Source organism: Oncorhynchus keta, unplaced genomic scaffold, assembly GCF_023373465.1.
Source record: "Oncorhynchus keta strain PuntledgeMale-10-30-2019 unplaced genomic scaffold, Oket_V2 Un_scaffold_8454_pilon_pilon, whole genome shotgun sequence".
Taxonomy (NCBI): domain Eukaryota; kingdom Metazoa; phylum Chordata; class Actinopteri; order Salmoniformes; family Salmonidae; genus Oncorhynchus; species Oncorhynchus keta.
The window spans coordinates 127,882-155,063 of NW_026291006.1; the positions used below are offsets into that span (position 1 = coordinate 127,882).

The window sequence follows — 27,182 nt, forward strand, 5'->3', positions numbered from 1 at the left end:
ACACTGTTGCACAAACATGCTGATTTAGGTCTAAACTAGAGGTCGGCCGATTTAATCGGAATGGCCGATTTCAAGTTTTCATAGCAATCGGAAATCAGTATTTTTGGCCGCCGATTTTTATATATATTTTTTTACACCATTATTTAATTAGGCAAGTCAGTTAAGAACATTCTTATTTTCAATGACGGCCTAGGAATGAGGCAGAATGACAGATTTTTACCTTGTCAGCTCGGGGGATCCCATTACAGTTAACTGGTCCAACGCTCTAACCACCTGTCTCACGAGGAGTCTGCCTGTTACGCAAATGCAGTAAGCCAAGGTAAGTTGCTAGCTAGCATTAAACCTATCTTATAAAAAAACAATCAACGACTCGTTGCTCCAATGTGTACTTAACCATAAACATCAACGCCTTTCCTAAAATCAATACACAAGTATATATTTTTAAACCTGCATACTTAGCTAAAATAAATCCAGGTTAGCAGGCAATATTAACCAGGTGAAATTGTGTCAATTCTCTTGCGTTCATTGCACGCAGAGTCAGGGTATATGCAACAGTTTGGGCTGCCTGGCTCGTTGCAAACTAATTTGCCAGTATTTTATGTAATTATGACATAACATTGAAGGTTGTGCAACGTAACATGAATATTTAGACTTATGGATGCCACCCGTTAGATCAAACTGAACGGTTCTGTATTTCACTGAAAGAATACGTTTTGTTTTCGAAATGATAGTTTCCGGATTTGACCATATTAATGACCTAAGGCTCGTATTTCTGTGTGTTGTTATATTATAATTAAGTCTATGATTTGATAGAGCAGTCTGACTGAGTGGTGGTAGGCAGCAGCAGGCTCGTAAGCATTCATTCAAACAGCACTTTCGTGCATTTGCCAGCAGCTCTTCGCTCTGCTTCAAGCATTGAGCTGTTTATGACTTCAAGCCTTTCAACTCCCGAGATTAGGCTGGCAATACTAAAGTACCCATTAGAACATCCAACAGTCAAAGGTATATGAAATACAAATGGTAGAGAGAAATAGTCCTATAAATACTATATTAACTACAACCTAAAACTTCTTACCTGGGAATATTGAAGTCTAATGTTAAAAGGAACCACCAGCTTTCATATGTTCTCATGTTCTGAGCAAGGAACTTAAACGTTAGCTTTTTCACATGGCACATACTGCACCTTTACTTTCTCCAACACTTTGTTTTTGCATTATTTAAACCAAATTGAACATGTTTCATTATTTGAGAATAAATTGATTTTATTGACGTATTAATTAAGTTAAAATAAGTGTTCATTCAGTATTGTTGTAATTGTCATTATTACATATATATAAAACATTTTTTTTTAAAGAAAATCGGTCGATTAATCAGTATCGGCTTTTTTTTGGCCCTCAAATAATCGGTATTGAAAAATCATAATCGGTCGACCTCTGCTATATACGGACTCAAAACATTGTCCACTTTAATAAATGGATCACAAGTCACTTTAAATAATGTTTACATATCTTACATTTCTCATCTCATATGTATATACTGTATTTTATACCACCTATTGCATCTCGCCTATACCGCTCGGCCATCAATCATCCATATATTTATATGGACATATTCTTACTCCATCCCTTCACATTTGTATGTATAAGGTAGTTGTGAAATTGTTAGATTACTTGTTAGATATTACTGCACTGTCAGAACTAGAAGCACAAGCATTTCGCTACACTCACATTAACATCCGCTAACCATGTGTATGTGACCAAATACACTTTGATTTGGATTTGAACTAGTTCGCTAGCTAGCGATGAGCGGCAAACAAGATTTAGGCCAAACTTGCCAAGACAAACTAGCGGTTGGCAGATGTAAGAAACACAAGCTAATAGTGTAATTATAGAACGCTAAGGGGATTTACATTAAGAAGCTAAATGAAAAGAGCATCGTTGTCATTAACATTTTTGCATGTGCTACATTGACCATGCAAACTGAACGCAAGTGTCTCGTGGTCAAGCAACAACAAATGGGGCTAGATGGGGCTAGGTCTGTGTGGAAAGCATCATGGATAGATGGAGAGCAGAGAGGGGACGACTTTACACACGGTGTATCACATTTAACAAACCAAACATTAAAATACCGTTATAGAAGGTAAAGTAAAAACCCAAACCGGTCCATGCATCAATACCAGTATATCGTATAATTACCACCCATCTCTACAACTAACCACAGAAAATATGCTCAAGTCAATTGTACTATGTTAAAGTGCTACTAATTAATGGAGACGTTCAGAGTGATCATAAAACGTAGTTATAGGGGAAATCAGGTGTTATTTGTTCCAATCCCTTAAAAACTAAAGTAAATAATAGACGCTGTCAGGGTAAGAGGAAAGCTCTCCCTGTCCCTTAGCAACAGACGCTGGTGACAACTGATCTGATCACATTTTTCACTACAGTTACAAGTCCACCAACTGAAGTAGCTACGCCACCAACACGGTCACTGAATCTCATAAACCCCAACAGCCTCGCAAACTGCCAGTAGTCTCCATTGAGGAAGCCAATCGATAAACAAAGAGGAATCAATCACGTTGCAATGTTCACTGTGTCATGCTGTGAAACCGGATGGGCCTACCTATGTTACTGACGTCTGTCTGACAAATATCACGAGGAGGAAGTTGGATAAGAACATAAAGCATTTAGTGTACAATTTCATCATGACCCCCCCGCCCCCACCCCCCACCACACACAAATGCACAGACGCACGCTTGCACGTGAGCACACACACCTGAGTAATTAAAGAAGAAATGACACAGCATCAGACTATTCAATATTCTGAATTTACTATTTAAATTTGGACATAAATCAAGAGTTGTGTCACTGCACTCCTAACGGCAGAGCCTCCAGCAATGAAAGCCAAATCGGTGAGCCTCGTCTCAGAATTATTAATGGCAGCACTAGACAACCAGGATAGATGGTTCATAACTCAGACAGGAAGTGTGCCTCCTTGACTTTATAACTAGACATTAAATACAATACGGCAGTGAAATGTATAAAACTGTAGCCTAGCATAAGTCACTGTCAAACCCAGCTATAGTCCTGTTTACAAAACAATAGAACTACTCATCAAACAAGCCCACAGTGGGGTTCTGCATCTAGCTATCAGCCAACTGGAGCTTTTCCTCTTTGATGAACCAACTCCAAAGCCAGACAAAAAAGGGACCACTATTTCAACAAAACTGCGGTGTCTCAGCAACGCTTCATACATTAGCCTATTAGGCGTTGCGTTTTAATTTGCTGTGAGAAGTGACGGATGTGCTTAGTTAGGCTATATTTCCCCACCGAGTTCTCCATTTATGGCAATAGCATAATACTATCCTAATGAGCCTCCCTTGGGTTGAACAGACAGCAGGGAAACACTCCTGTAGTAGACTCTGCATCCTCATTATAGAAGCGGTAGGAAGGACACTGAGCTGACACGTCACCCATTTACTTTAGTAGAATAAAACACTTCATCACACCAGCCAAGCCAATGGTAGGCACCATAATTACTGTAGGTACTTTTATGTTTTTACCTTTATTTAATTAACTAGGAAAGTCAGTTAAGAGCTAATTGTTTTTTACAATGATGGCCTCCACCGGCAAAACCCGTATGAAGCTAGGCCAATTGTGCGCCGCCCTATGGGACTCCAGCCAGTTGTGATACAGCCTGGATTCGACCCAGGGTGTCTGTAGTGACGCCTCAAGCACTGAGATGCAGTGCCTTAGACTGCTGCACCACTCGGGAGCCCAGGTATACCTGCATAGAGAGATCCCAGCAAATTGGCAATCAAATGACACGTTATTGGTGGCATGATAGTGATTGAACATTAATACATTCCCTAGTTTAGAATGAAAGTCTGAAGACAAGCCCTGTCAGTGACCGTTCTTTCAGCACTTCATCCCTCTGACAAGAGGAATAGCAAGCGATATGAGGACAGCTGAACATGATGAGAAGTGTCATGCAGAATATGTAAAACACAATTAGCCCAACTAGTTAGTGGGGCTTTAGCGTCATGACATGCCTTGAAATAAGATGTTGTCCACGCTCCAATTATGAACTGCACCAGAGCTCGAGGACTATGCGAAGGAGTGTTTTGTTTGTGTATTGTGAACGGACACCTCTTGTGGATTTTCTCAACAGGTACCTCGGACTGGGGAGCAACGTTGTTCTCTCCACCATTTTAGCATGTTATTTATTCTCACACTGACATATACAGGCTGGTGAACCATTGCCATTAGCGGACAGTTAACGCGAAAACAAAGTTACTTCAAAAGGCACGAACTGCAGGGTATAACGTTAGTGTTCCTTAGTTCTACCAACTAGAGCTAACTAGAAGTGTTATTTCAAACATGTATATTTAGTTTGTACAGAGGTATCATTCCTGCATGTCTAAAAATGCATAGCTAACCAGCTAGTTACTATTGTTAACAAGCCAACAGCGAGTTTGCAAAGCTAGCTAGTTGTTGATGAGGCAAACGAGCAGGCCTTGCTTCGGGGGAAGCTAGGTACGTTAGCCAACCACGATAAATGAGAACTATTTTAGCTAACTAGCTCGTTACCAATGACTTGTTTGTATTAAAATCAAGCCATCTAAACGCAACTCTTACCTGTGACAAGTTGATATTTGAATGCGTTTGAGTTTAGCTAGCTAGCCAACAAGCTAGTTAGCTAACGGAGCCCTTCAGCTCGACAAATTATTCCGACCGTAGCTAGTCAGCTAACCAAGCGAGCTAAATCTGCCACTAAAATGGTCATTTGATAACCTAACTACACAAATTCACCGTTAATCCCCACAAAGAACGTGTGCGAAGAAACAAACGCATGTTGTCTTACCAGAAACGTTGACAAAAAACAGAATGATTTATAAAAACAGCTGCGTGTGGCCACGGAAAAGATCAGTGTGTAGCGACAGCAGACCGACAGCAGGAAGCACCGGGACTGACAGTCCGCCCAGCAAATCCGGATGAGCGTCCAGTTCTACTGGAGGGGTCATGTACTACTAAAATTAGATGTATTGAGCATGCTTTTGAGTCTGATAGAAAAGTTGATATGAATTTGAAATCACTTAGAAAAGTATCGTTGGAATTTAAAAAAATAATATTTTTAAAACAGCTTTTTAGTCAAGATTCTAGGAAGTTGCAGGCTTCTTATCTTGAACGCGACTCATATGGAATCCGCTACGCAAACTACGTAGTTGCTGTCAAAGTTTCCCGCGAAACTACTGCACATGCAAATCTATATCAAAACATTTCTGCACTGGTGGTCTGTATCCTCTTACTAATGTATTTTTTTCAAACTAACATGTGCAAAGCCTTAGCGTGTATAATCTCTTGTACATTTGAAGTGGGTTGAGCTGTAGCTAAAAACGTGGATGGGAATTTGCTGTGCATAGCTAGCTAGTTAGCTAACGTTACCGTGGAAGTTAATGTAACCGTATTTGTCAGAGTACCTTTGTAACCATCCTCCTGTATCCCTATTCTTCCTAGCATCAATAGTCTTCTCGTTCTTTGTCTTACCTTAACAGATATCCTTGCACTGGGTAACCCAGCAGTCTCTTAGCAGCTTACCAATAAGAGCAGAGGAGCGGTCATCTCGTGGCAGTTCAGCAGCCTGTTCCTGATATTGTCGCAGGTAAATCCATGCCTTGAGATGACAGTTGAGCTGAGACATGGTGCATTTTAAATAGGCATTTTAGTCATTTAGCAGACGCTCTTATCCATAGCATCTTACATTAGTTAGTGCATACATTTTCATACTGGCTCCCGTGGGAATCGAACCCACATGGAGCCAAATTTGAGTAGTGCCTCAATTTTTTTGCAAAATGCCAAAGCCAGTCCGGATGATTAATTGTCAGCCAGGGTTGGTCTTTCTTCTTACTGTTGTTTTTTTTCGCTCTCTCTCTTCATTCTCTGCAAAGGCATCTAAAAGTCAAGACGGGCCATGAGTGAGGTAAAGGATAGGGATTGTGATCCCCAGAACTCCCATGTTGACAGGAGATGGGACAGTCAGTTGTCAGTCCTCCCAGACAAGCTACAACAGAGACTGATGCCATTCCAAAAGGAGGGAGTCAAATTTGCCCTATCAAAGAATGGAAGGTAGGTGGTTGTTAGTGAATCAAGCCCTTTTTACATAAACAGCTTTGTCACAAAGTACTTTACAGTAACCTGGCCAAGGCCCCAAATAGTAAGCAGAAGCACAGATTGTGCTCACTTTATTCACCAAGTCCTTGTTAGTTTAAAAGCAAAAAAATAGTTAAAATGTGTATTAAGCCTGTAGCCTGAATCACCTCAGCCTCACACTATGTGAGCAGCAGAAGAAAAAGCCAGCCAGAGCCAGACTACTCGTCAGTCCGTCCCAGTCAGTCAGCCAGTCAGTCGATCAGTGGATGTAAGAATCCCAGGAGACAGGCAGTCAGGGACAGTCAGGTCAGAGTAGTCAGCCTGAGCAGTAGATCAATACAGGGACAGTAGAAGTGCTGTACTGTGAGGATGAGTCATCCAGTCAATATGTTGGAGACATCAATGTGACCGTAAACACTATCTGGGCTTTGTAGGGTTCAGTGTACGGCCTCTCCATGGAGACGAGTGATGCAAGCTGTTAGCGATCAGGAGAGCCAGGTCCTGTGTTGGAGTTATTGTAGTGGGACCAGAGGCTGAGGCGGATCAGAGCAACACACACATTGACTGCCAAGTTTGGTTAATCTTTTAGGACACCCTCCGTGGACAGAGTTTGACATGTTTGTATTGAAGAACTCTAGCTAATAGTTATAAATTATACAGACTCTTCTAATAGAGAATCAGGTTGTTTGACTGCCCACCTCACATCAATATGGAGCCTGGTTTGGAATGAAGTTGATGCCAATTTATTTGATTTATTATTTGTATTTATTTATTTTATTATTTGTAATGCAATTTAGAAGGTCTGGGAGCCTGATAGTATCTGGGAGCCTGATAGTATCTGGGAGCCTGATAGTATCTGGGAGCCTGACACTAATCTTCTTATGGTAATGTAGTGTCAGTTCCATTGCATTCCACTTGGGCATAATGTCAGTTCCATTGCATTCCACTTGGGCATAATGTCAGTTCCATTGCATTCCACTTGGGCATAATGTCAGTTCCATTGCATTCCACTTGGGCATAATGTCAGTTCCATTGCATTCCACTTGGGCATAATGTCAGTTCCATTGCATTCCACTTGGGCATAATGTCAGTTCCATTGCATTCCACTTGGGCATAATGTCAGTTCCATTGCATTCCACTTGGACATAATGTCAGTTCCATTGCATTCCACTTGGGCATAATGTCAGTTACATTGCATTCCACTTGGACATAATGTCAGTTCCATTGCATTCCACTTGGACATAATGTCAGTTATATTGCATTCCACTTGGACATAATGTCAGTTACATTGCATTCCACTTGGACATAATGTCAGTTCCATTGCATTCCACTTGGACATTTTGTCAGTTACATTGCATTCCACTTGGACATTGACAGTTATATTGTATTCCACTTGGACATAATGTCAGTTACATTGCATTCCACTTGGACATAATGTCAGTTCCATTGCATTCCACTTGGACATAATGTCAGTTCCATTGCATTCCACTTCGGACATAATGTCAGTTATATTGCATTCCACTCGGGCATAATGTCAGTTCCATTGCATTCCACTTGGGCATAATGTCAGTTCCATTGCATTCCACTTGGGCATAATGTCAGTTCCATTGCATTCCACTTGGACATAATGTCAGTTCCATTGCATTCCACTTGGGCATAATGTCAGTTCCATTGCATTCCACTTGGACATAATGTCAGTTCCATTGCATTCCACTTGGGCATAATGTCAGTTCCATTGCATTCCACTTGGGCATAATGTCAGTTCCATTGCATTCCACTTGGGCATAATGTCAGTTCCATTGCATTCCACTTGGACATAATGTCAGTTCCATTGCATTCCACTTGGACATAATGTCAGTTCCATTGCATTCCACTTGGACATAATGTCAGTTCCATTGCATTCCACTTGGACATAATGTCAGTTCCATTGCATTCCACTTGGACATAATGTCAGTTACATTGCATTCCACTTGGACATAATGTCAGTTACATTGCATTCCACTTGGGCATAATGTCAGTTCCATTGCATTCCACTTGGCATAATGTCAGTTACATTGCATTCCACTTGGACATAATGTCAGTTCCATTGTATTTCATAATGTCAGTTCCATTGCATTCCACTTGGACATAATGTCAGTTCCATTGCATTCCACTTGGACATAATGTCAGTTCCATTGCATTCCACTTGGACATAATGTCAGTTCCATTGCATTCCACTTGGACATAATGTCAGTTCCATTGCATTCCACTTGGACATAATGTCAGTTCCATTGCATTCCACTTGGGCATAATGTCAGTTCCATTGCATTCCACTTGGACATAATGTCAGTTGGCTTAAACATTCTATTTGAATGAGGTTGTGCGAAGTACATCACATGCCATCGAACTAAAGCGTTATTGTAAGTGTCTGCCGGGGCCACTTGTAAGGGTTGCCACGCCGACGCTGGTGTTACAACAGATCAATAGACAGACAGACTGTGTTGTTGCTTCTCTTGCCTGAGCTTCAAAATCACTGTGAAATTCAATACCACAGCCGATATTGATGTTTGCATCAAATCCCCGGACCCCAACACAGATCCCCAACACACAACTGGTCCCCGATGACATTCTCAGTTTGGATGTCATGTGTGATTTGTCACATCCTTAGCCAATAGATTTAAAGATATGACTTTAAAATAAGTTTAAACTACCCCCCTCCTTATTGTATGATATAAACAGTGTTTCATTTGAGATGGGGGTGTAATTGTCAGCCAGGCGTTTGCTTTGCTGAGCCAGACTAAGCAGAAACAGCTCTACATCAATTATAAAGGCTTATCATTGAATTCATTACAAAATGCTGATTCATCACGATGCAGTGATGAGGAAAATGTGACAAGTATGTAAAATAGCTTTATTTTCATGCTGACAGAGGCCTGGTGAATGATTTCGCTTAATGATCCTAGATCTTGTAGATCTGATAGGATTAGTGAGGTGTGTTCCCATTTTAAAAACGTTTAAGTTTTATTGTTTTCACATGCACAAGTACAGTGAAATGAATGTTTTGCTAACTCTAAACCCAACAATACAGTCATCAATAACTGTGTAATACTAAAAATAACGTAAAGTTGTTGATATTAAAAGATAGGTACAGGTCCCAGAAAAAATCATCCCGCTACTTAAATAGCTTACCTGCCCGTTGATAAGAAAGCACGAATAATATGAATGTATGAGCCTCAGTGTAAGTAGTCTAGTCTATGCTCCATTCATTGAAGACAAGACAAAAGACTTAAATGATTGTGTGGAAGGTCAAAGACCCCGCCTCCATCCCGGGAGGAGGAGCTACGTTTACAGACATCTTGGTGCTGGTGGGTTTCACAGATAACATGAAAACGTTGTTCAACGTGCTGTTGTCAAGCAACGGTGGCAGTCAGAGCATCCTCCATGAAACCAGCTGCTGAACGGGCCTCCTATTCCCTGTATAGTGCATTACTTTTCACAACAGCCTGGGATAAAAAGGAGTGCACTACATAGGGAACAGGGTGCCTTTTGGGATGCACCCAGGTTATTGAAAGAAGAATGATTAATGTGTGGAGAAATGGAAAGCACCTGGCTGAAAGGAGCCTCTCTCGCTGTCTTTCTCCCTCTGTTTTCTCTCTATCTCTCTCTCGATCTCTCCCTCCCTCTCCCTCCTTCTCTCCATCTCTCTACTCCCATTGTGTGTGTATGCATTATGCTGGTTGAGCAGAGTGGGCTGGCAATTAGAAGAAACACCAGTGGAAGGTGCTCATTAATCATGCTGTTCAACTGAAGGGGAGGGGATCACAACTGCTTTTCTCATGGGTAGACGAGCTCTACCTACCTGGGCTACATTTTGAATACAACAGGTCACGATCATTGCAGACGAGCTCTACCTACCTGGGCTACATTTTGAATACAACAGGTCATGATCATTGCAGACGAGCTCTACCTACCTGGGCTACATTTTGAATACAACATCTCACGATCATTGCAGACGAGCTCTACCTACCTGGGCTACATTTAGAATACAACATCTCACGATCATTGCAGACTAGCTCTACCTACCTGGGCTACATTTTGAATATCACATCTCACGATCATTGCAGACGAGCTCTACCTACCTGGGCTACATTTAGAATACAACATCTCACGATCATTGCAGACTAGCTCTACCTACCTGGGCTACATTTTGAATACAACATCTCACGATCATTGCAGACGAGCTCTACCTACCTGGGCTACATTTTGAATACAACAGGTCACGATCATTGCAGACTAGCTCTACCTACCTGGGCTACATTTAGAATATCACATCTCACGATCATTGCAGACGAGCTCTACCTACCTGGGCTACATTTAGAATATCACATCTCACGATCATTGCAGACGAGCTCTACCTACCTGGGCTACATTTAGAATATCACATCTCACGATCATTGCAGACGAGCTCTACCTACCTGGGATACATTTTGAATATCACATCTCACGATCATGGCAGACTAGCTCTACCTACCTGGGCTACATTTTGAATACAACATCTCACGATCATTGCAGACTAGCTCTACCTACCTGGGATACATTTTGAATATCACATCTCACGATTATGGCAGACTAGCTCTACCTACCTGGGCTACATTTTGAATACAACATCTCACGATCATTGCAGACTAGCTCTACCTACCTGGGATACATTTTGAATATCACATCTCACGATCATGGCAGACTAGCTCTACCTACCTGGGCTACATTTTGAATACAACAGGTCACGATCATGGCAGACTAGCTCTACCTACCTGGGCTACATTTTGAATACAACAGGTCACGATCATTGCAGACGAGCTCTACCTACCTGGGCTACATTTTGAATACAACAGGTCATGATCATTGCAGACGAGCTCTACCTACCTGGGCTACATTTTGAATACAACATCTCACGATCATTGCAGACTGGTGTTGCCTACCTGTGTTAAATTTGACATTCAAGTAATTTAACAGACGCTCTTATCCACAGAGACTTATAATCAGTCCATTCTACTAAAGAAGCCCAAACGACCACGAACAGCCATGATAATCAGAATTAGGAGAAGCCTAAAACCTATTTCAATATACAGTGCATTCTGGAAGTATTCAGACCCCTTGACTTATTCTAAAATTGATTACATAGTCCCCCCTTCATCAATCTACCCACAATACCCCCTAATGACATCACAATACCCCCTAATGACAAAGCAAAAACAGATTTTTTGAAATGTTTGCAAATGTATTAAAAAATATACATAAGCATTCAGTACTCAGTACTTTGTTGAAGCACCTTTGGCAGCGATTACAACATCGAGTCTTCTTGGGTATGAAACTACAAGCTTGGCACATCTGTATTTGGGGAGTTTCTCACATTGTTCTATGCAGATCCTCTCAAGCTCTGTCAGATTGGATGGGGAGCGTCGCTGCACAGCTATTTTTAGGTCTCCCCAGAGATGTTAGATCGGGTTCAAATCCGGGCTCTGGCTGGGAAACTTGAGCATTCAGAGACTTGTCCCGAAGCCACTCCTGCGTTGTCTTGGCTGTGTGCTTAGGATCGTTGTCCTGTTGAAAGTTGAACCTTCACTCTGGAGCAGGTTTTCATCATGGATCTCTCTGTACTTTGTTCTGTTCATCTTTCCCTCAACCCTGACTAGTCTCCCAGTTAGCAATATCAACTTGATTCTCAGTTTGAAATGGGGACCATAGTCTAGGCTATATTGTTACTGCACACTCACTAGACTTATATTTATATATATACACACACACACTACAGGGTCTTCAGAAAGTATTCATACCCCTTGACTTATTCCACATTTTGTTGTGTTAGTGTTACGTTCCCCAGCAAGAATGTCGCTCAAACAGGAGGAACTAACAGAGTCACTGACAACAGGTGAGGTTCGGGATGTTCTGAAAGACACTCATGGAGGTGTCCACTGAAAGTTGACTAGCAACAACGGGGACCTAAAAGACACTCACTAAAAGACACTCACCAACGTGTTAGACGGGTGATGCGCGGTTCCTGGTTTTCTCCAGACATAGCGCTTTGCATTCAGGCCGAAGAGTTCAATTTCAGTCTCATCAGACCACAGGATCTTTTGCATTATGATCTGAGTCTCAGGTGCCTTTTTGCAAACTCCAGTCGTGCTGTCAAGTGCCTTTTTTTCAGGAGTGTCTTCCGTCTGGCAACTCTCCCATAAAGCCCAGATTGGTGAAGTGCTGTAGATACACAGTTCTTCTGGCATGTTCTCCCATCTCAGTCAAGGAACTCTGTACTTTTGTCAGTGGTCATTGATTTCTTGGTCACCTCTCTGACCAAGGTCCTTCTTGACCAGTTGTTCAGTTTGGTCAGAGGGCCAGCTGTAGACAGAGCCTGGGTAGTTCCAAGGTCCTTCTTGACCAGTTGATCAGTTTGGTCAGAGGGCCAGCTGTAGACAGAGCCTGGGTAGTTCCATAATTCTCAATGATGGAGACCACTGTGCTCTTCGACTCAATTGTTTTATACCCTCCCCCAGATATATGCCTCATGAAAATTCTATCTTGGAGCTCTATGGACAGTTCCCTGGACTTCAGGGGATAGTTCCTGCTCTGACTTGCACTGTCATCTGTGGGACCTTGTATAGATAGGTGGGTTTCTTTCTATGTCCAAACAATTGAATTGGCCACAGGTGGACTCCAGTCAAGTTGTGGTGACGTCTCATCTTTGATCAAAGGAAATTGGATGCACCTGAGCTCAATTGGGAGGGTCATAGCAAATGGGTGTGAATACTTACAGTTAACCCATTGTTCCTAGACCAGTTAACCCACTGTTCCTAGACCAATTAACCCACTGTTCCTAGGCCGTCATTGAAAATAAGAATTTCTTCTTAACTGACTTGCCTAGTTAAATAAAGGTAAAATAAATTGACACTCCCACACAAAACCCACACACATTCATATACACTACATATGCTAACACAAACACACACACACACACACACACACACACACACACACACACACACACACACACACACACACTTTTACACTCATCATTGTTACTGCTACTCTGTTCTTTATTTTTCTCTTAATATTATGTATCCTGATGTCTAGTCCCTTTACCCTGCCTTCATGTACATATCTACCTCAAATACCTTATTATTATCTATCCTGATGTCTAGTCACTTTACCCTGCCTTCATGTACATATCTACCTCAAATACCTTATTATCTATCCTGATGCCTTGTCACTTTACCCTGCCTTCATGTACATATCTACCTCAAATACCTTATTATTATCTATCCTGATGCCTTGTCACTTTACCCTGCCTTCATGTACATATCTACCTCAAATACCTTATTATTATCTATCCTGATGTCTAGTCACTTTACCCTGCCTTCATGTACATATCTACCTCAAATACCTTATTATTATCTATCCTGATGCCTAGTCACTTTACCCTGCCTTCATGTACATATCTACCTCAAATACCTTATTATTATCTATCCTGATGTCTAGTCACTTTACCCTGCCTTCATGTACATATCTACCTCAAATACCTTATTATTATCTATCCTGATGTCTAGTCACTTTACCCTGCCTTCATGTACATATCTACCTCAAATACCTTATTATTATCTATCCTGATGCCTAGTCACTTTACCCTGCCTTCATGTACATATCTACCTCAAATACCTTATTATTATCTATCCTGATGCCTAGTCACTTTACCCTGCCTTCATGTACATATCTACCTCAAATACCTTATTATTATCTATCCTGATGTCTAGTCACTTTACCCTGCCTTCATGTACATATCTACCTCAATTACCTCATACCTCTGCACATTGATCTGGTACTGGTACTTCCTGTATATAGCTGCACATTGATCTGGTACTTCCTGTATAACTCCATTCTTGTGTATTTAATTGTATTTCTCTTGTTACAATGTTTAATTTGTATTATTATTTTTAACCTGCGTTGTTGGGAAAAGGGCTGGTAAACGAGCAGTACACGGTATAGTCTCCACCTGTTGTATTCGGCGCATGTGACCAATCCATTTTCATTTGGTTGTTAGTGCAATATTGCGTGAATACATGAAGTATTCTATGTCCTCCACTCTCAACCCCCGTCGTTCTCTTCTATGTTTCAGGTGTATGATCGCAGATGAGGTAAGCCCTGAAGCACACACAACCCAACTCCCCAGTCCTATCAAATCTATTTTCCTCTAATAATATATGCTATGCTTCACTCTGAATGAATTCGTCAAGTTTAAGAAACCTTCCTAGCCATGTAATCATTTTTGACATAAAGTCATTCTAGAATGTATTGGTGTCTCAGAATGTCAGGAACACTCCATCACATGGTTACTTTGAACCAGGAAATGATTGGGTTCGGGTTGTTTTGTTTTTTAAATGAGTTTTCCTGGATTATATACATACATCATTGTTTTCATCCTCCACATTGTACTGTTAATCCTCTCCTCCAGATGGGTCTAGGGAAGACGGTGCAGGCTATCTCTGTGGCCTACGCCTACAGACAGGAGTGGCCTCTGCTCATCGTGGTGCCCTCCTCTCTAAAGTACCCCTGGATCGAGGAGATGGAGAGGTGGATCCCTGAGCTCAACCCTGGAGATATCAACCTGGTGGAGACCAAGAGTGACACGCTGTACGTTACCCCATGTTAACTTCACCTGGACTCAGGTCTGCTTTTCCTGCGCTGCTTGGTTGTGGTCCTGGTTTCCCTACTGAAGTTCTCCACCTGTTAAAATGCAGGTTAATGTTTTTAGTTTGTTCTAGAGGCACCTCTGCAGAGTGGTCACTAACTAGCACAGCCACAAAGTCATCAACTCTTAACCCTAACCTTAACCACACTGCTAACCCTAATGTTAACCCTAACCTTAACCACACTGCTAACCCTAATGTCTAACCTTAACCACACTGCTAACCCTAATGTCTAACCTTAACCACACTGCTAACCCTAATGTCTAACCTTAACCACACTGCTAACCCTAATGTCTAACCTTAACCACACTGCTAACCCTAATGTCTAACCTTAACCACACTGCTAACCCTAATGTCTAACCTTAACCACACTGCTAACCCTAATGTCTAACCCTAACCACACTGCTAACCCTAATGTCTAACCCTAACCACACTGCTAACCCTAATGTGTAACCCTAACCACACTGCTAACCCTAATGTCTAACCCTAGCCACACTGCTAAGCCTAATGTCTAACCCTAGCCACACTGCTAACCCTAATGTCTAACCCTAGCCACACTGCTAACCCTAATGTCTAACCCTAGCCACACTGCTAACCCTAATGTCTAAACCTAACCACACTGCTAACCCTAATGTCTAACCCTAACCACACTGCTAACCCTAATGTCTAACCCTAACCACACTGCTAACCCTAATGTCTAACCCTAACCACACTGCTAACCCTAATGTCTAACCCTAACCACACTGCTAACCCTAATGTCTAACCCTAACCACACTGCTAACCCTAATGTCTAACCCTAACCACACTGCTAACCCTAATGTCTAACCCTAACCACACTGCTAACCCTAATGTCTAACCCTAACCACACTGCTAACCCTAATGTCTAACCCTAACCACACTGCTAACCCTAATGTCTAACCCCAATGTCTAACTATAACCCTAACCACACTGCTAACCCTAATGTCTAACCCTAACCACACTGCTAACCCTAATGTCTAACCCTAACCACACTGCTAACCCTAATGTCTAACCCCAATGCTAACTCTAACCCTAACCACACTGCTAACCCTAATGTCTAACCCTAACCTTAACCACACTGCTAACCCTAATGTCTAACCCTAATGTCTAACCCTAATGTCTAACCCTAACCTTAACCACACTGCTAACCCTAATGTCTAACCCTAACCCTAATTTACAAGCATTTCGCTACACTCGCATTAACATCTGCTAACCATGTGTATGTGACAAATAAAACATTTGATTTGTCTAACCCTAACCTTAACCACACTGCTAACCCCAATGTCTAACCCTAACCCTAACCACACTGCTAACCCTAATGTCTAACCCTAACCACACTGCTAACCCTAATGTCTAACCCTAACCACACTGCTAACCCTAATGTCTAACCCTAACCTTAACCACACTGCTAACCCTAATGACTAACCCTAACCACACTGCTCACCCCAATGTCTAACCCTAACCACACTGCTAACCCTAATGTCTAACCCTAACCACACTGCTAACCCTAATGTCTAACCCTAACCACACTGCTAACCCTAATGTCTAACCCTAACCACACTGCTAACCCCAATGTCTAACCCTAACCTTAACCACACTGCTAACCCTAATGTCTAACCCTAATGTCTAACCCTAACCACACTGCTAACCCTAACCACACTGCTAACCCTAATGTCTAACCCTAACCTTAACCACACTGCTAACCCTAATGTCTAACCCTAATGTCTAACTATAACCTTCAATTAACACCAAAAAGCTCATTTTTGTTTTCATGATTTTTACAACATAGTACATGTTGACTTTGCAGCTGGTCTATCTAAGGGAGATCTTTCAGTTCTGCCTCCTGGACAAGACTCATGACAATAAATGTTAACCTGCAGTTTAAAATTGTAAATGTGGAAATTGATATTTTCATTCCTGCTAAATGAACATCTATTTTCTCAATCAATTTAGTTCAAGTTGACAGTATCAGTACAGCAGCAGTCAATGTTTTCACTGTTAGAGATTATTGATAATCGGTGTGTCTCAGTCCACTCTACAGAGGCAGTAAGGTAACAGTGTTGGGTTACAGGCTGCTCACCACAGACCCATTATAACACTCTATAACCCATTATAACCCTCTCTGTGTGTTATATAGGGGGATCAGTAGCAGTAAGGTAACAGTGTTGGGTTACGGGCTGCTCACCACAGACCCATTATAACACTCTATAACCCATTATAACCCTCTATAACCCTCTGTGTGTTATATAGGGGGATCAGTAGCAGTAAGGTAACAGTGTTGGGTTACAGGCTGCTCACCACAGACCCATTATAACACTCTATAACCCATACATAACACATTATAACACTCTATAACACATTATAACCCTCTCTGTGTGTTATATAGGGGGATCAGTAGCAGTAAGGTAACAGTGTTGGGTTACGGGCTGCTCACCACAGATGCACGCCCCCTGGTGGAGGCTCTGACCAGACAGAGGTTTAATGTGGTGGTGGTGGATGAATCCCACTACCTCAAGTCCAGGAACGCAGCCAGGTCTAAGATACTGGTACCACTCATCCAGAACGCCAAGCGGGCCATCCTACTGACGGGCACCCCGGCCCTGGGACGGCCAGAGGAGGTACGGTACCCCCGAAGGTCCCAACGTCCGAACACACGCCATCCCCCTGATCACACATTTCTGTCCTATTCTGACATTTGAACCAGCTTGGCCCGCTGGGATCCTATCATTCCTTCAGTACTTCACAGATCTGCATTGAACCTGTCTGTACCTAGAGGAAGCATGAAGGGCTGGTTGAGTACAGATGGTCTGGGATTTAAAGGCTCTAGAAACCATTGCAGCTCTGTTCTTTCTGTAGTATTTATAACTTTAAAATGACACACACACACACACACACACACACACACACACACACCAGCCACAGAGCCTGTGCCAGAGAACCAGCATCCCTCCCTTCCTTCCACCCACGCGTTACTATTGTTCACGACACCAAACCTTCCATTTCCCCGTGTAACAGCAGAGTATTCTTGGCTCCACTGTGCTGCTGCAGTGCTTTGATGAGGACATTCACAGTGGCTGTAGTTATTCACATGGCTGCTGCCTGAAAAGATCCATTTGAATAATTGTCCATTATTATCATCATGGTAGAAATGTTCCGTTTAGTGCCTTGAAGAGTGATGATGGTTAGAATGGAGGGGGCAGAACACATCTGCCACACTCTCACACACACACACACACACACACACACACACACACACACACACACACACATGCCTCTCTCTCACACACACATGCCTCTCACACACACACACACATACTCACACACACGCACACACACATACTCACACACACGCACACACAAATACTCACACACACGCACACACACATACTCACACGCACTCACACACACGCACACACACACATACTCACACACACGCACACACACATACTCACACACACGCACACACACATACTCACACACACACACACACACACACACACTCACATATTCACACACACACACACACACACACACACACACACACTTCTCTCTCTCACACACACACACCTCTCACACTCACTCTCTCACACACACACACACACATTACATTTATTATGTTTCCACAGCTCTTTATGCAGATAGAGGCTCTCTATCCGAGGATGTTTGGAACGTGGAGTGACTACGCCAAACAATACTGTAACGCCCATTACAGGTAATGCCTTACACACACACAAACACACACACACACACACACACAGTAATAATGACCATTGGCATGGTGAAAATGCTACATCTCCCACTTTCCTCCCAACATGACAAACAGCAGTGTGTACATACTGGGCAGTCGCATAATGACACTGCAGCAGACAGACACACTGACCCAAACCCTGGTGTCTGTCCCTCTCAGGGTCTTTGGTAACAGGAGACAGTGGGACTGTTATTGTCTGTCCCTCTCAGGGTCTTTGGTAACAGGAGACAGTGGGACTGTTATTGTCTGTCCCTCTCAGGGTCTTTGGTAACAAGAGACAGTGGGACTGTTATTGTCTGTCCCTCTCAGGGTCTTTGGTAACAGGAGACAGTGGGACTGTTATTGTCTGTCCCTCTCAGGGTCTTTGGTAACAGGAGACAGTGGGACTGTTATTGTCTGTCCCTCTCAGGGTCTTTGGTAACAGGAGACAGTGGGACTGTTATTGTCTGTCCCTCTCAGGGTCTTTGGTAACAGGAGACAGTGGGACTGTTATTGTCTGTCCCTCTCAGGGTCTTTGGTAACAGGAGACAGTGGGACTGTTATTGTCTGTCCCTCTCAGGGTGTTTGGTAACAGGAGACAGTGGGACTGTCGTGGTGCCTCTCAGGGTCTTTGGTAACAGGAGACAGTGGGACTGTTATTGTCTGTCCCTCTCAGGGTCTTTGGTAACAGGAGACAGTGGGACTGTTATTGTCTGTCCCTCTCAGGGTCTTTGGTAACAGGAGACAGGGGACTGTTGTGGTGCCTCTCAGGGTCTTTGGTAACAGGAGACAGTGGGACTGTTATTGTCTGTCCCTCTCAGGGTGTTTGGTAACAGGAGACAGTGGGACTGTTATTGTCTGTTCCTCTCAGGGTGTTTGGTAACAGGAGACAGGGGGACTGTTATTGTCTGTCCCTCTCAGGGTGTTTGGTAACAGGAGACAGTGGGACTGTTATTGTCTGTCCCTCTCAGGGTCTTTGGTAACAGGAGACAGTGGGACTGTTATTGTCTGTCCCTCTCAGGGTCTTTGGTAACAGGAGACAGTGGGACTGTTATTGTCTGTCCCTCTCAGGGTCTTTGGTAACAGGAGACAGTGGGACTGTTATTGTCTGTCCCTCTCAGGGTCTTTGGTAACAGGAGACAGTGGGACTGTTATTGTCTGTCCCTCTCAGGGTCTTTGGTAACAGGAGACAGTGGGACTGTTATTGTCTGTCCCTCTCAGGGTCTTTGGTAACAGGAGACAGTGGGACTGTTATTGTCTGTCCCTCTCAGGGTCTTTGGTAACAGGAGACAGTGGGACTGTTATTGTCTGTCCCTCTCAGGGTCTTTTAACAGGAGACAGTGGGAATTGTCTGTCCCTCTCAGGGTCTTTGGTAACAGGAGACAGTGGGACTGTTATTGTCTGTCCCTCTCAGGGTCTTTGGTAACAGGAGACAGTGGGACTGTTATTGTCTGTCCCTCTCAGGGTCTTTGGTAACAGGAGACAGTGGGACTGTTATTGTCTGTCCCTCTCAGGGTCTTTGGTAACAGGAGACAGTGGGACTGTTATTGTCTGTCCCTCTCAGGGTCTTTGGTAACAGGAGACAGTGGGACTGTTATTGTCTGTCCCTCTCAGGGTCTTTGGTAACAGGAGACAGTGGGACTGTTATTGTCTGTCCCTCTCAGGGTCTTTGGTAACAGGAGACAGTGGGACTGTTATTGTCTGTCCCTCTCAGGGTCTTTGGTAACAGGAGACAGTGGGACTGTTATTGTCTGTCCCTCTCAGGGTGTTTGGTAACAGGAGACAGTGGGACTGTTATTGTCTGTCCCTCTCAGGGTGTTTGGTAACAGGAGACAGTGGGACTGTTATTGTCTGTCCCTCTCAGGGTCTTTGGTAACAGGAGACAGTGGGACTGTTATTGTCTGTCCCTCTCAGGGTCTTTGGTAACAGGAGACAGTGGGACTGTTATTGTCTGTCCCTCTCAGGGTGTTTGGTAACAGGAGACAGTGGGACTGTTATTGTCTGTCCCTCTCAGGGTCTTTGGTAACAGGAGACAGTGGGACTGTCGTGGTGCCTCTCATCTTGAGGAACTCCACCAGCGTCTCAGTGAGATCATGATCCGGAGGCTGAAGGTCCAGGTCCTCCCCCAGCTACCCCCCAAAATACGCCAGCGCATCCCCTTCGACCTGCCCAAAGACGCTGCCAAGGTAACGGACACACACATACACGCTGACAAACGGCTGGACAGACAGACCCCTCTAGGCAGAGGGCAGACGGGGTGCTAAATATTCTGAAAATATCCCCTCATTATCATATCTCTCTCTCACACTCCCCCACCCTCCTTCTCTTGCTCTCCCATCCTGTTGCTCGGCAATAGTATCTAATTTACACTAGTTACCATTTTATCTCCCATTGCCATATGGTTTTTATTTCAGTCTTGCCCTTTTCCGTTCATAAGTAAAGTAGCCTTTCATACTGATCAGCACTCGCTGTCTGTTCTATAAAACTGAATGCATATTCAAACATTAGCCAGTTCATTTCTATTTCATTTAACTTTATTTCCATCATATCTGCATTTTGTGGGATCTTTTAACCATGATGAGCTCTGTGGACAGTATTACTCAGCTCTCTACCCTGTGAGCTCTATACCACTCTACCCTGTGAGCTCTATACCACTCTATACCGCTCTACCCTGTGAGCTCTATACCGCTCTACCCTGTGAGCTCTATACCACTCTACCCTGTGAGCTCTCTACCCTGTGAGCTCTATACCACTCTACCCTGTGAGCTCTATACCTCTCTACCCTGTGAGCTCTATACCACTCTACCCTGTGAGCTCTATACCGCTCTACCCTGTGAGCTCTCTACCCTGTGAGCTCTATACCTCTCTACCCTGTGAGCTCTATACCTCTCTACCCTGTGAGCTCTATACCGCTCTACCCTGTGAGCTCTATACCCTGTGAGCTCTATACCGCTTTACCCTGTGAGCTCTCTACCCTGTGAGCTCTCTACCCTGTGAGCTCTATACCGCTCTACCCTGTGAGGTCTCTACGCTGTGAGCTCTATACCGCTCTACCTTGTGAGCTCTCTACCCTGTGAGCTCTATACCTCTCTACCCTGTGAGCTCTATACCTCTCTACCCTGTGAGCTCTATACCCTGTGAGCTCTATACCTCTCTACCCTGTGAGCTCTCTACCCTGTGAGCTCTATACCTCTCTACCCTGTGAGCTCTATACCTCAAATCAAATTGATTTATAAAGCCCTTCTTACATCAGCTGATATCTCTAAGTGCTGTACAGAAACTCAGCCTAAAACCCCAAACAGCAAGCAATGCAGGTGTAGAAGCACAGTGGCTAGGAAAAACTCCCTAGAAAGGCCAGAATCTAGGAAGAAACCTAGAGAGGAACCAGGCTATGAGGGGTGGCCAGTCCTCTTCTGGCTGTGCCGGGTGGAGATTATAACAGAACATGGCCAAGATGTTCAAATGTTTATAGATGACCAGCAGGGTCAAATAATAATGATCACAGTAGTTGTCGATGGTGCAACAGGTCAGCACCTCAGGAGTAAATGTCAGTTGGCTTTTCATAGCCGATCATTAAGAGTATCTCTACCGCTCCTGCTGTCTCTAGAGAGTTGAAAACAGCATGTCTGGGACAGGTAGCACGTCCGGTGAACAGGTCAGGGTTCCATAGCCGCAGGCAGAACAGTTGAAACTGGAGCAGCAGCACGACCAGGTGGACTGGGGACAGCAAGGAGTCATGAGGCCGGGTAGTCCTGAGGCATGGTCCTAGGGCTCAGGTCCTCCGAAAGAAAGAGAGAGAATTAGAGAGAGCATACTTAAATTCACACAGGACACCGGATAAGACAGGAGAAGTACTTCAGATATAACAAACTGACCCCAGCCCCTCGACACAAACTACTGCAGCATAAATACTGGCGGCTGAGACGGGAGGGGTCGGTAGACACTGTGGCCCCATCCCATATACCTCTGTACCCTGTGAGCTCTATAGCTCTGTACCCTGTGAGCTCTAAACTCTGTGTGCTCTATAAACTAAGTGTGAACTCCATAATCTCTGAACTAGCTCTCTAGTCTAGTGTGTAAACTCTGTGAGCTCTATACCCTGTAAGCTCTATAGCTCTCTACCCTGTGAGCTCTAAACTCTGTGTGAACTCCATAATCTCTTAATTAGCCTCTGTGAGCTCTCTAGTAGAGTGTAAACTACTCTGTAAGCTTCACTCTCCGCTAGCCTCTGTGTGAGCTCTCTAGTAGTGTGTAAACTACTCTGTAAGCTTCACTCTCCGCTAGCCTCTGTGTGAGCTCTAGTGTGTAAACTTTACTCGGTGAGCTCTAAACTCTGTGCGCTACGCTCCTCTCCTCTCTGTATAAGGCTGAAGTAATGAGGTAGAACTCATCCTCTGTTACCTCTGTCAGCCAGAGGAATGCATGGCCCGCACATTCCCTCTTCTCTCTCTCTATGATCTCTCTTTCTCTCTGTGATCTCTCTCTCTCTGATTCACTCTGATCTCTCTCTCTATGATCACTCTCTCGCTGTGATCTCTCTCTCTCTCTCTCTCTCTCTGATTCTTTCTGTCTCTCTCTCTCTCTGATTCTCTCTTTCTTTCTCTCTCTCTCAGTACAAAGAGACCTCACCTGCTGCTGCACTCAAATCACATGCTGTCAACACACACACACACACACACACACACACACACACACACACACACACACACACACACACACTCCTCAGCCTACGCTCTCCACTGGCTGGCTAATTTAAGGACTGTATGTATGCAGTCAGTGTGAATGAAATAATTAATTTATGCATATATGGTGCATTCAGAAAGTATTCAGACACCCTGACCTTTTCCACATTTTGTTACGTTACAGCCTTATTCTAAAATTGATGACATTTTTTATTTTTTATCCTCAGCAATCTACACAGAATACCCCATAATGACAAAGCAAAAACTGTTTTTTAGAAATGTTTGCAAAAGTATTAAAAACAAATACTTTATTTACATACATATTCAGACCCTTTGCTTTGAGGCTCAGCTGCATCCTGTTTCCATTGATCATCCTTGAGACGTTTCTTCAACTTGATTGGAGTCCACCTGTGGTAAATTAAATTGGTTGGAAATGATTTGGAAAGGCACACATCTGTCTATACAAGGTCCCAATGTTGACAGTGCATATCAGAGGCACAGGAGTTGTCCATACAGCTCCCAGACAGGATTGTGTCGAAGCACAGATCTGGAGAAAGGCTTTGGTTAGGGAGGTGACCAAGAACCCGATAGTCACTCTGACAGAGCTCTAGAGTTCCTCTGTGGAGATGGGAGAACCTTCCAGAAGGACAACCGTCTCTTCAGCACTCCACCAATCAAGCCTTTATGGTAGAGTGGCCAGATTCTCTGATCTGATGAAAACCAGGGTGGAATCTTTGGCCTGAATGCCAAGTGTCAAGTCTGGAGGAAACCTGGCACCATCCCTATACGATGAAGCACAGTGGTGGCAGCATCATGCTGTGGGGATGTTTTTCAGCGGCAGGGATTGGGAGACTAGTCCGGATCGAGGGAAAGATGAACGGTGGAAAGTGCTCAGGTTCTCAGACTGGGGCGAAGGTTCACCTTCCAACAGGACAACGACCCTAAGCACACAGCCAAGACAACGCAGGAGTGGCTTCAGGACAAGTCTCTGAATGTTCCTCAGTGGCCCAGCCAGAGCCAGAGCCCGGATTTGAGCGTCGCTGTGCAGCGACGCTCACCATCCAACCTGACAGAACTTGACAGGATCTGCCGAGAAGAATGGGTGAAACTCCCCAAATACAGGTGGGCCAAGCTTGTAGCTTCATACCCAGGAAGGCTCGATGCTGTAATCGCTGCCAAAGGTGCTTCAGCAAAGTACCGAGTAAAGGGTCTGAATACTTATGAAAATGTGATATTTCTGTTTTTAATAAATTAGCAAACATTTCTTAAACAGTTTTTTTGCTTTGTCATTATGGGATATTGTGTGTAGACTGAAGGAGAAACATAACCATTTAATACAGTTTAGAATAAAGCTGTAACGTAACAAAATGTGTAAAAAGTCAAGGGGTCTGAATACTTTCTGAAGGCCCTGTATGTGTAAATCTCATAATATATAGCTTGTCTTTGTATTTACATACCAAAGGTAAGGGGACATGTATGTGACTGTCTTAGTTGTAAAGGACAACTTGTTCTCAACTGGCCGACCTGGTTAAATAAATAAAAAAATACATTAAAAAAATACTCGCAAATGGGTTTTGCCTCGGATCTGTACAATTCAGATGTATCTGTTGTCTTCTCAGAGCTGCTTCCTACTGCCTTTCTACAGTAATACCCCTAACTCCCCTAAATACACGTTCCTACTGCCTTTCTACAGTAATACCCCTAACTCCCCTAAATACTCCTTCCTACTGCCTTTCTACAGTAATACCCCTAACTCCCCTAAATACACGTTCCTACTGCCTTTCTACAGTAATACCCCTAACTCCCCTAAATACACGTTCCTACTACCTTTCTACAGTAATACCCCTAACTCCCCTAAATACACGTTCCTACTGCCTTTCTACAGTAATACCCCTAACTCCCCTAAATACACGTTCCTACTGCCTTTCTACAGTAATACCCCTAACTCCCCTAAATACACGTTCCTACTGCCTTTCTACAGTAATACCCCTAACTCCCCTAAATACACGTTCCTGCTGCCTTTCTACAGTAATACCCCTAACTCCCCTAAATACACGTTCCTACTGCCTTTCTACAGTAATACCCCTAACTCCCCTAAATACTCCTTCCTACTGCCTTTCTACAGTAATACCCCTAACTCCCCTAAATACACGTTCCTGCTGCCTTTCTACAGTAATACCCCTAACTCCCCTAAATACTCCTTCCTGCTGCCTTTCTACAGTAATACCCCTAACTCCCCTAAATACTCCTTCCTACTGCCTTTCTACAGTAATACCCCTAACTCCCCTAAATACACGTTCCTACTGCCTTTCTACAGTAATACCCCTAACTCCCCTAAATACACGTTCCTACTGCCTTTCTACAGTAATACCCCTAACTCCCCTAAATACACGTTCCTACTGCCTTTCTACAGTAATACCCCTAAATACTCCTTCCTACTGCCTTTCTACAGTAATACCCCTAACTCCCCTAAATACACGTTCCTGCTGCCTTTCTACAGTAATACCCCTAACTCCCCTAAATACACGTTCCTACTGCCTTTCTACAGTAATACCCCTAACTCCCCTAAATACACGTTCCTACTGCCTTTCTACAGTAATACCCCTAACTCCCCTAAATACACGTTCCTACTGCCTTTCTACAGTAATACCCCTAACTCCCCTAAATACACGTTCCTACTGCCTTTCTACAGTAATACCCTAACTCCCCTAAATACACGTTCCTACTGCCTTTCTACAGTAATACCCCTAACTCCCCTAAATACTCCTTCCTACTACCTTTCTACAGTAATACCCCTAACTCCCCTAAATACACGTTCCTGCTGCCTTTCTACAGTAATACCCCTAACTCCCCTATATACACGTTCCTACTACCTTTCTACAGTAATACCCCTAACTCCCCTAAATACACGTTCCTACTGCCTTTCTACAGTAATACCCCTAACTCCCCTAAATACACGTTCCTACTGCCTTTCTACAGTAATACCCCTAACTCCCCTAAATACTCCTTCCTGCTGCCTTTCTACAGTAACTCCCCTAACAAGCACAGATAGTACCTCTAAATACTCCTTCCTACTGCCTTTCTACAGTAATACCCCTAACTCCCCTAAATACTCCTTCCTGCTGCCTTTCTACAGTAATACCCCTAACTCCCCTAAATACACGTTCCTACTGCCTTTCTACAGTAATACCCCTAAATACTCCTTCCTACTGCCTTTCTACAGTAATACCCCTAACTCCCCTAAATACTCCTTCCTGCTGCCTTTCTACAGTAATACCCCTAACTCCCCTAAATACACGTTCCTACTGCCTTTCTACAGTAATACCCCTAACTCCCCTAAATACTCCTTCCTGCTGCCTTTCTACAGTAATACCCCTAAATACTCCTTCCTACTGCCTTTCTACAGTAATACCCCTAACTCCCCTAAATACTCCTTCCTGCTGCCTTTCTACAGTAATACCCCTAACTCCCCTAAATACTCCTTCCTACTGCCTTTCTACAGTAATACCCCTAACTCCCCTAAATACTCCTTCCTACTGCCTTTCTACAGTAATACCCCTAACTCCCCTAAATACTCCTTCCTGCTGCCTTTCTACAGTAATACCCCTAAATACTCCTTCCTACTGCCTTTCTACAGTAATACCCCTAACTCCCCTAAATACTCCTTCCTGCTGCCTTTCTACAGTAATACCCCTAAATACTCCTTCCTACTGCCTTTCTACAGTAATACCCCTAACTCCCCTAAATACTCCTTCCTGCTGCCTTTCTACAGTAATACCCCTAACTCCCCTAAATACACGTTCCTACTGCCTTTCTACAGTAATACCCCTAACTCCCCTAAATACTCCTTCCTGCTGCCTTTCTACAGTAATACCCCTAAATACTCCTTCCT

The 27,182-nt window shown here is 43.6% G+C and overlaps 2 protein-coding genes across 2 annotated transcripts in view; one reads left to right on the top strand and one right to left on the bottom strand.

Annotated features, from left to right (window-relative positions):
* Positions 1 to 5,008, bottom strand: part of LOC118380744 (R3H domain-containing protein 1-like) — a 68,076-nt gene extending 63,068 nt beyond the window's left edge. Inside the window, exon 1 of the mRNA XM_052517561.1 lies at positions 4,861 to 5,008. The gene's annotated coding sequence lies outside the window, so the exon portion shown is untranslated. The remainder of the gene's footprint in view (positions 1 to 4,860) is intronic.
* A 147-nt stretch (positions 5,009 to 5,155) lies between these two features.
* zranb3 (zinc finger, RAN-binding domain containing 3) overlaps positions 5,156 to 27,182 on the top strand; it is an 87,316-nt gene continuing 65,289 nt past the window's right edge. Inside the window, exons 1-8 of the mRNA XM_052517562.1 lie at positions 5,156 to 5,289; positions 5,552 to 5,658; positions 5,945 to 6,122; positions 14,293 to 14,311; positions 14,629 to 14,807; positions 17,268 to 17,499; positions 18,508 to 18,593; positions 20,623 to 20,794. Of these exons, the coding sequence (XP_052373522.1) occupies positions 5,968 to 6,122; positions 14,293 to 14,311; positions 14,629 to 14,807; positions 17,268 to 17,499; positions 18,508 to 18,593; positions 20,623 to 20,794 (843 nt within the window). The 5' untranslated portion in view covers positions 5,156 to 5,289; positions 5,552 to 5,658; positions 5,945 to 5,967. The remainder of the gene's footprint in view (positions 5,290 to 5,551; positions 5,659 to 5,944; positions 6,123 to 14,292; positions 14,312 to 14,628; positions 14,808 to 17,267; positions 17,500 to 18,507; positions 18,594 to 20,622; positions 20,795 to 27,182) is intronic.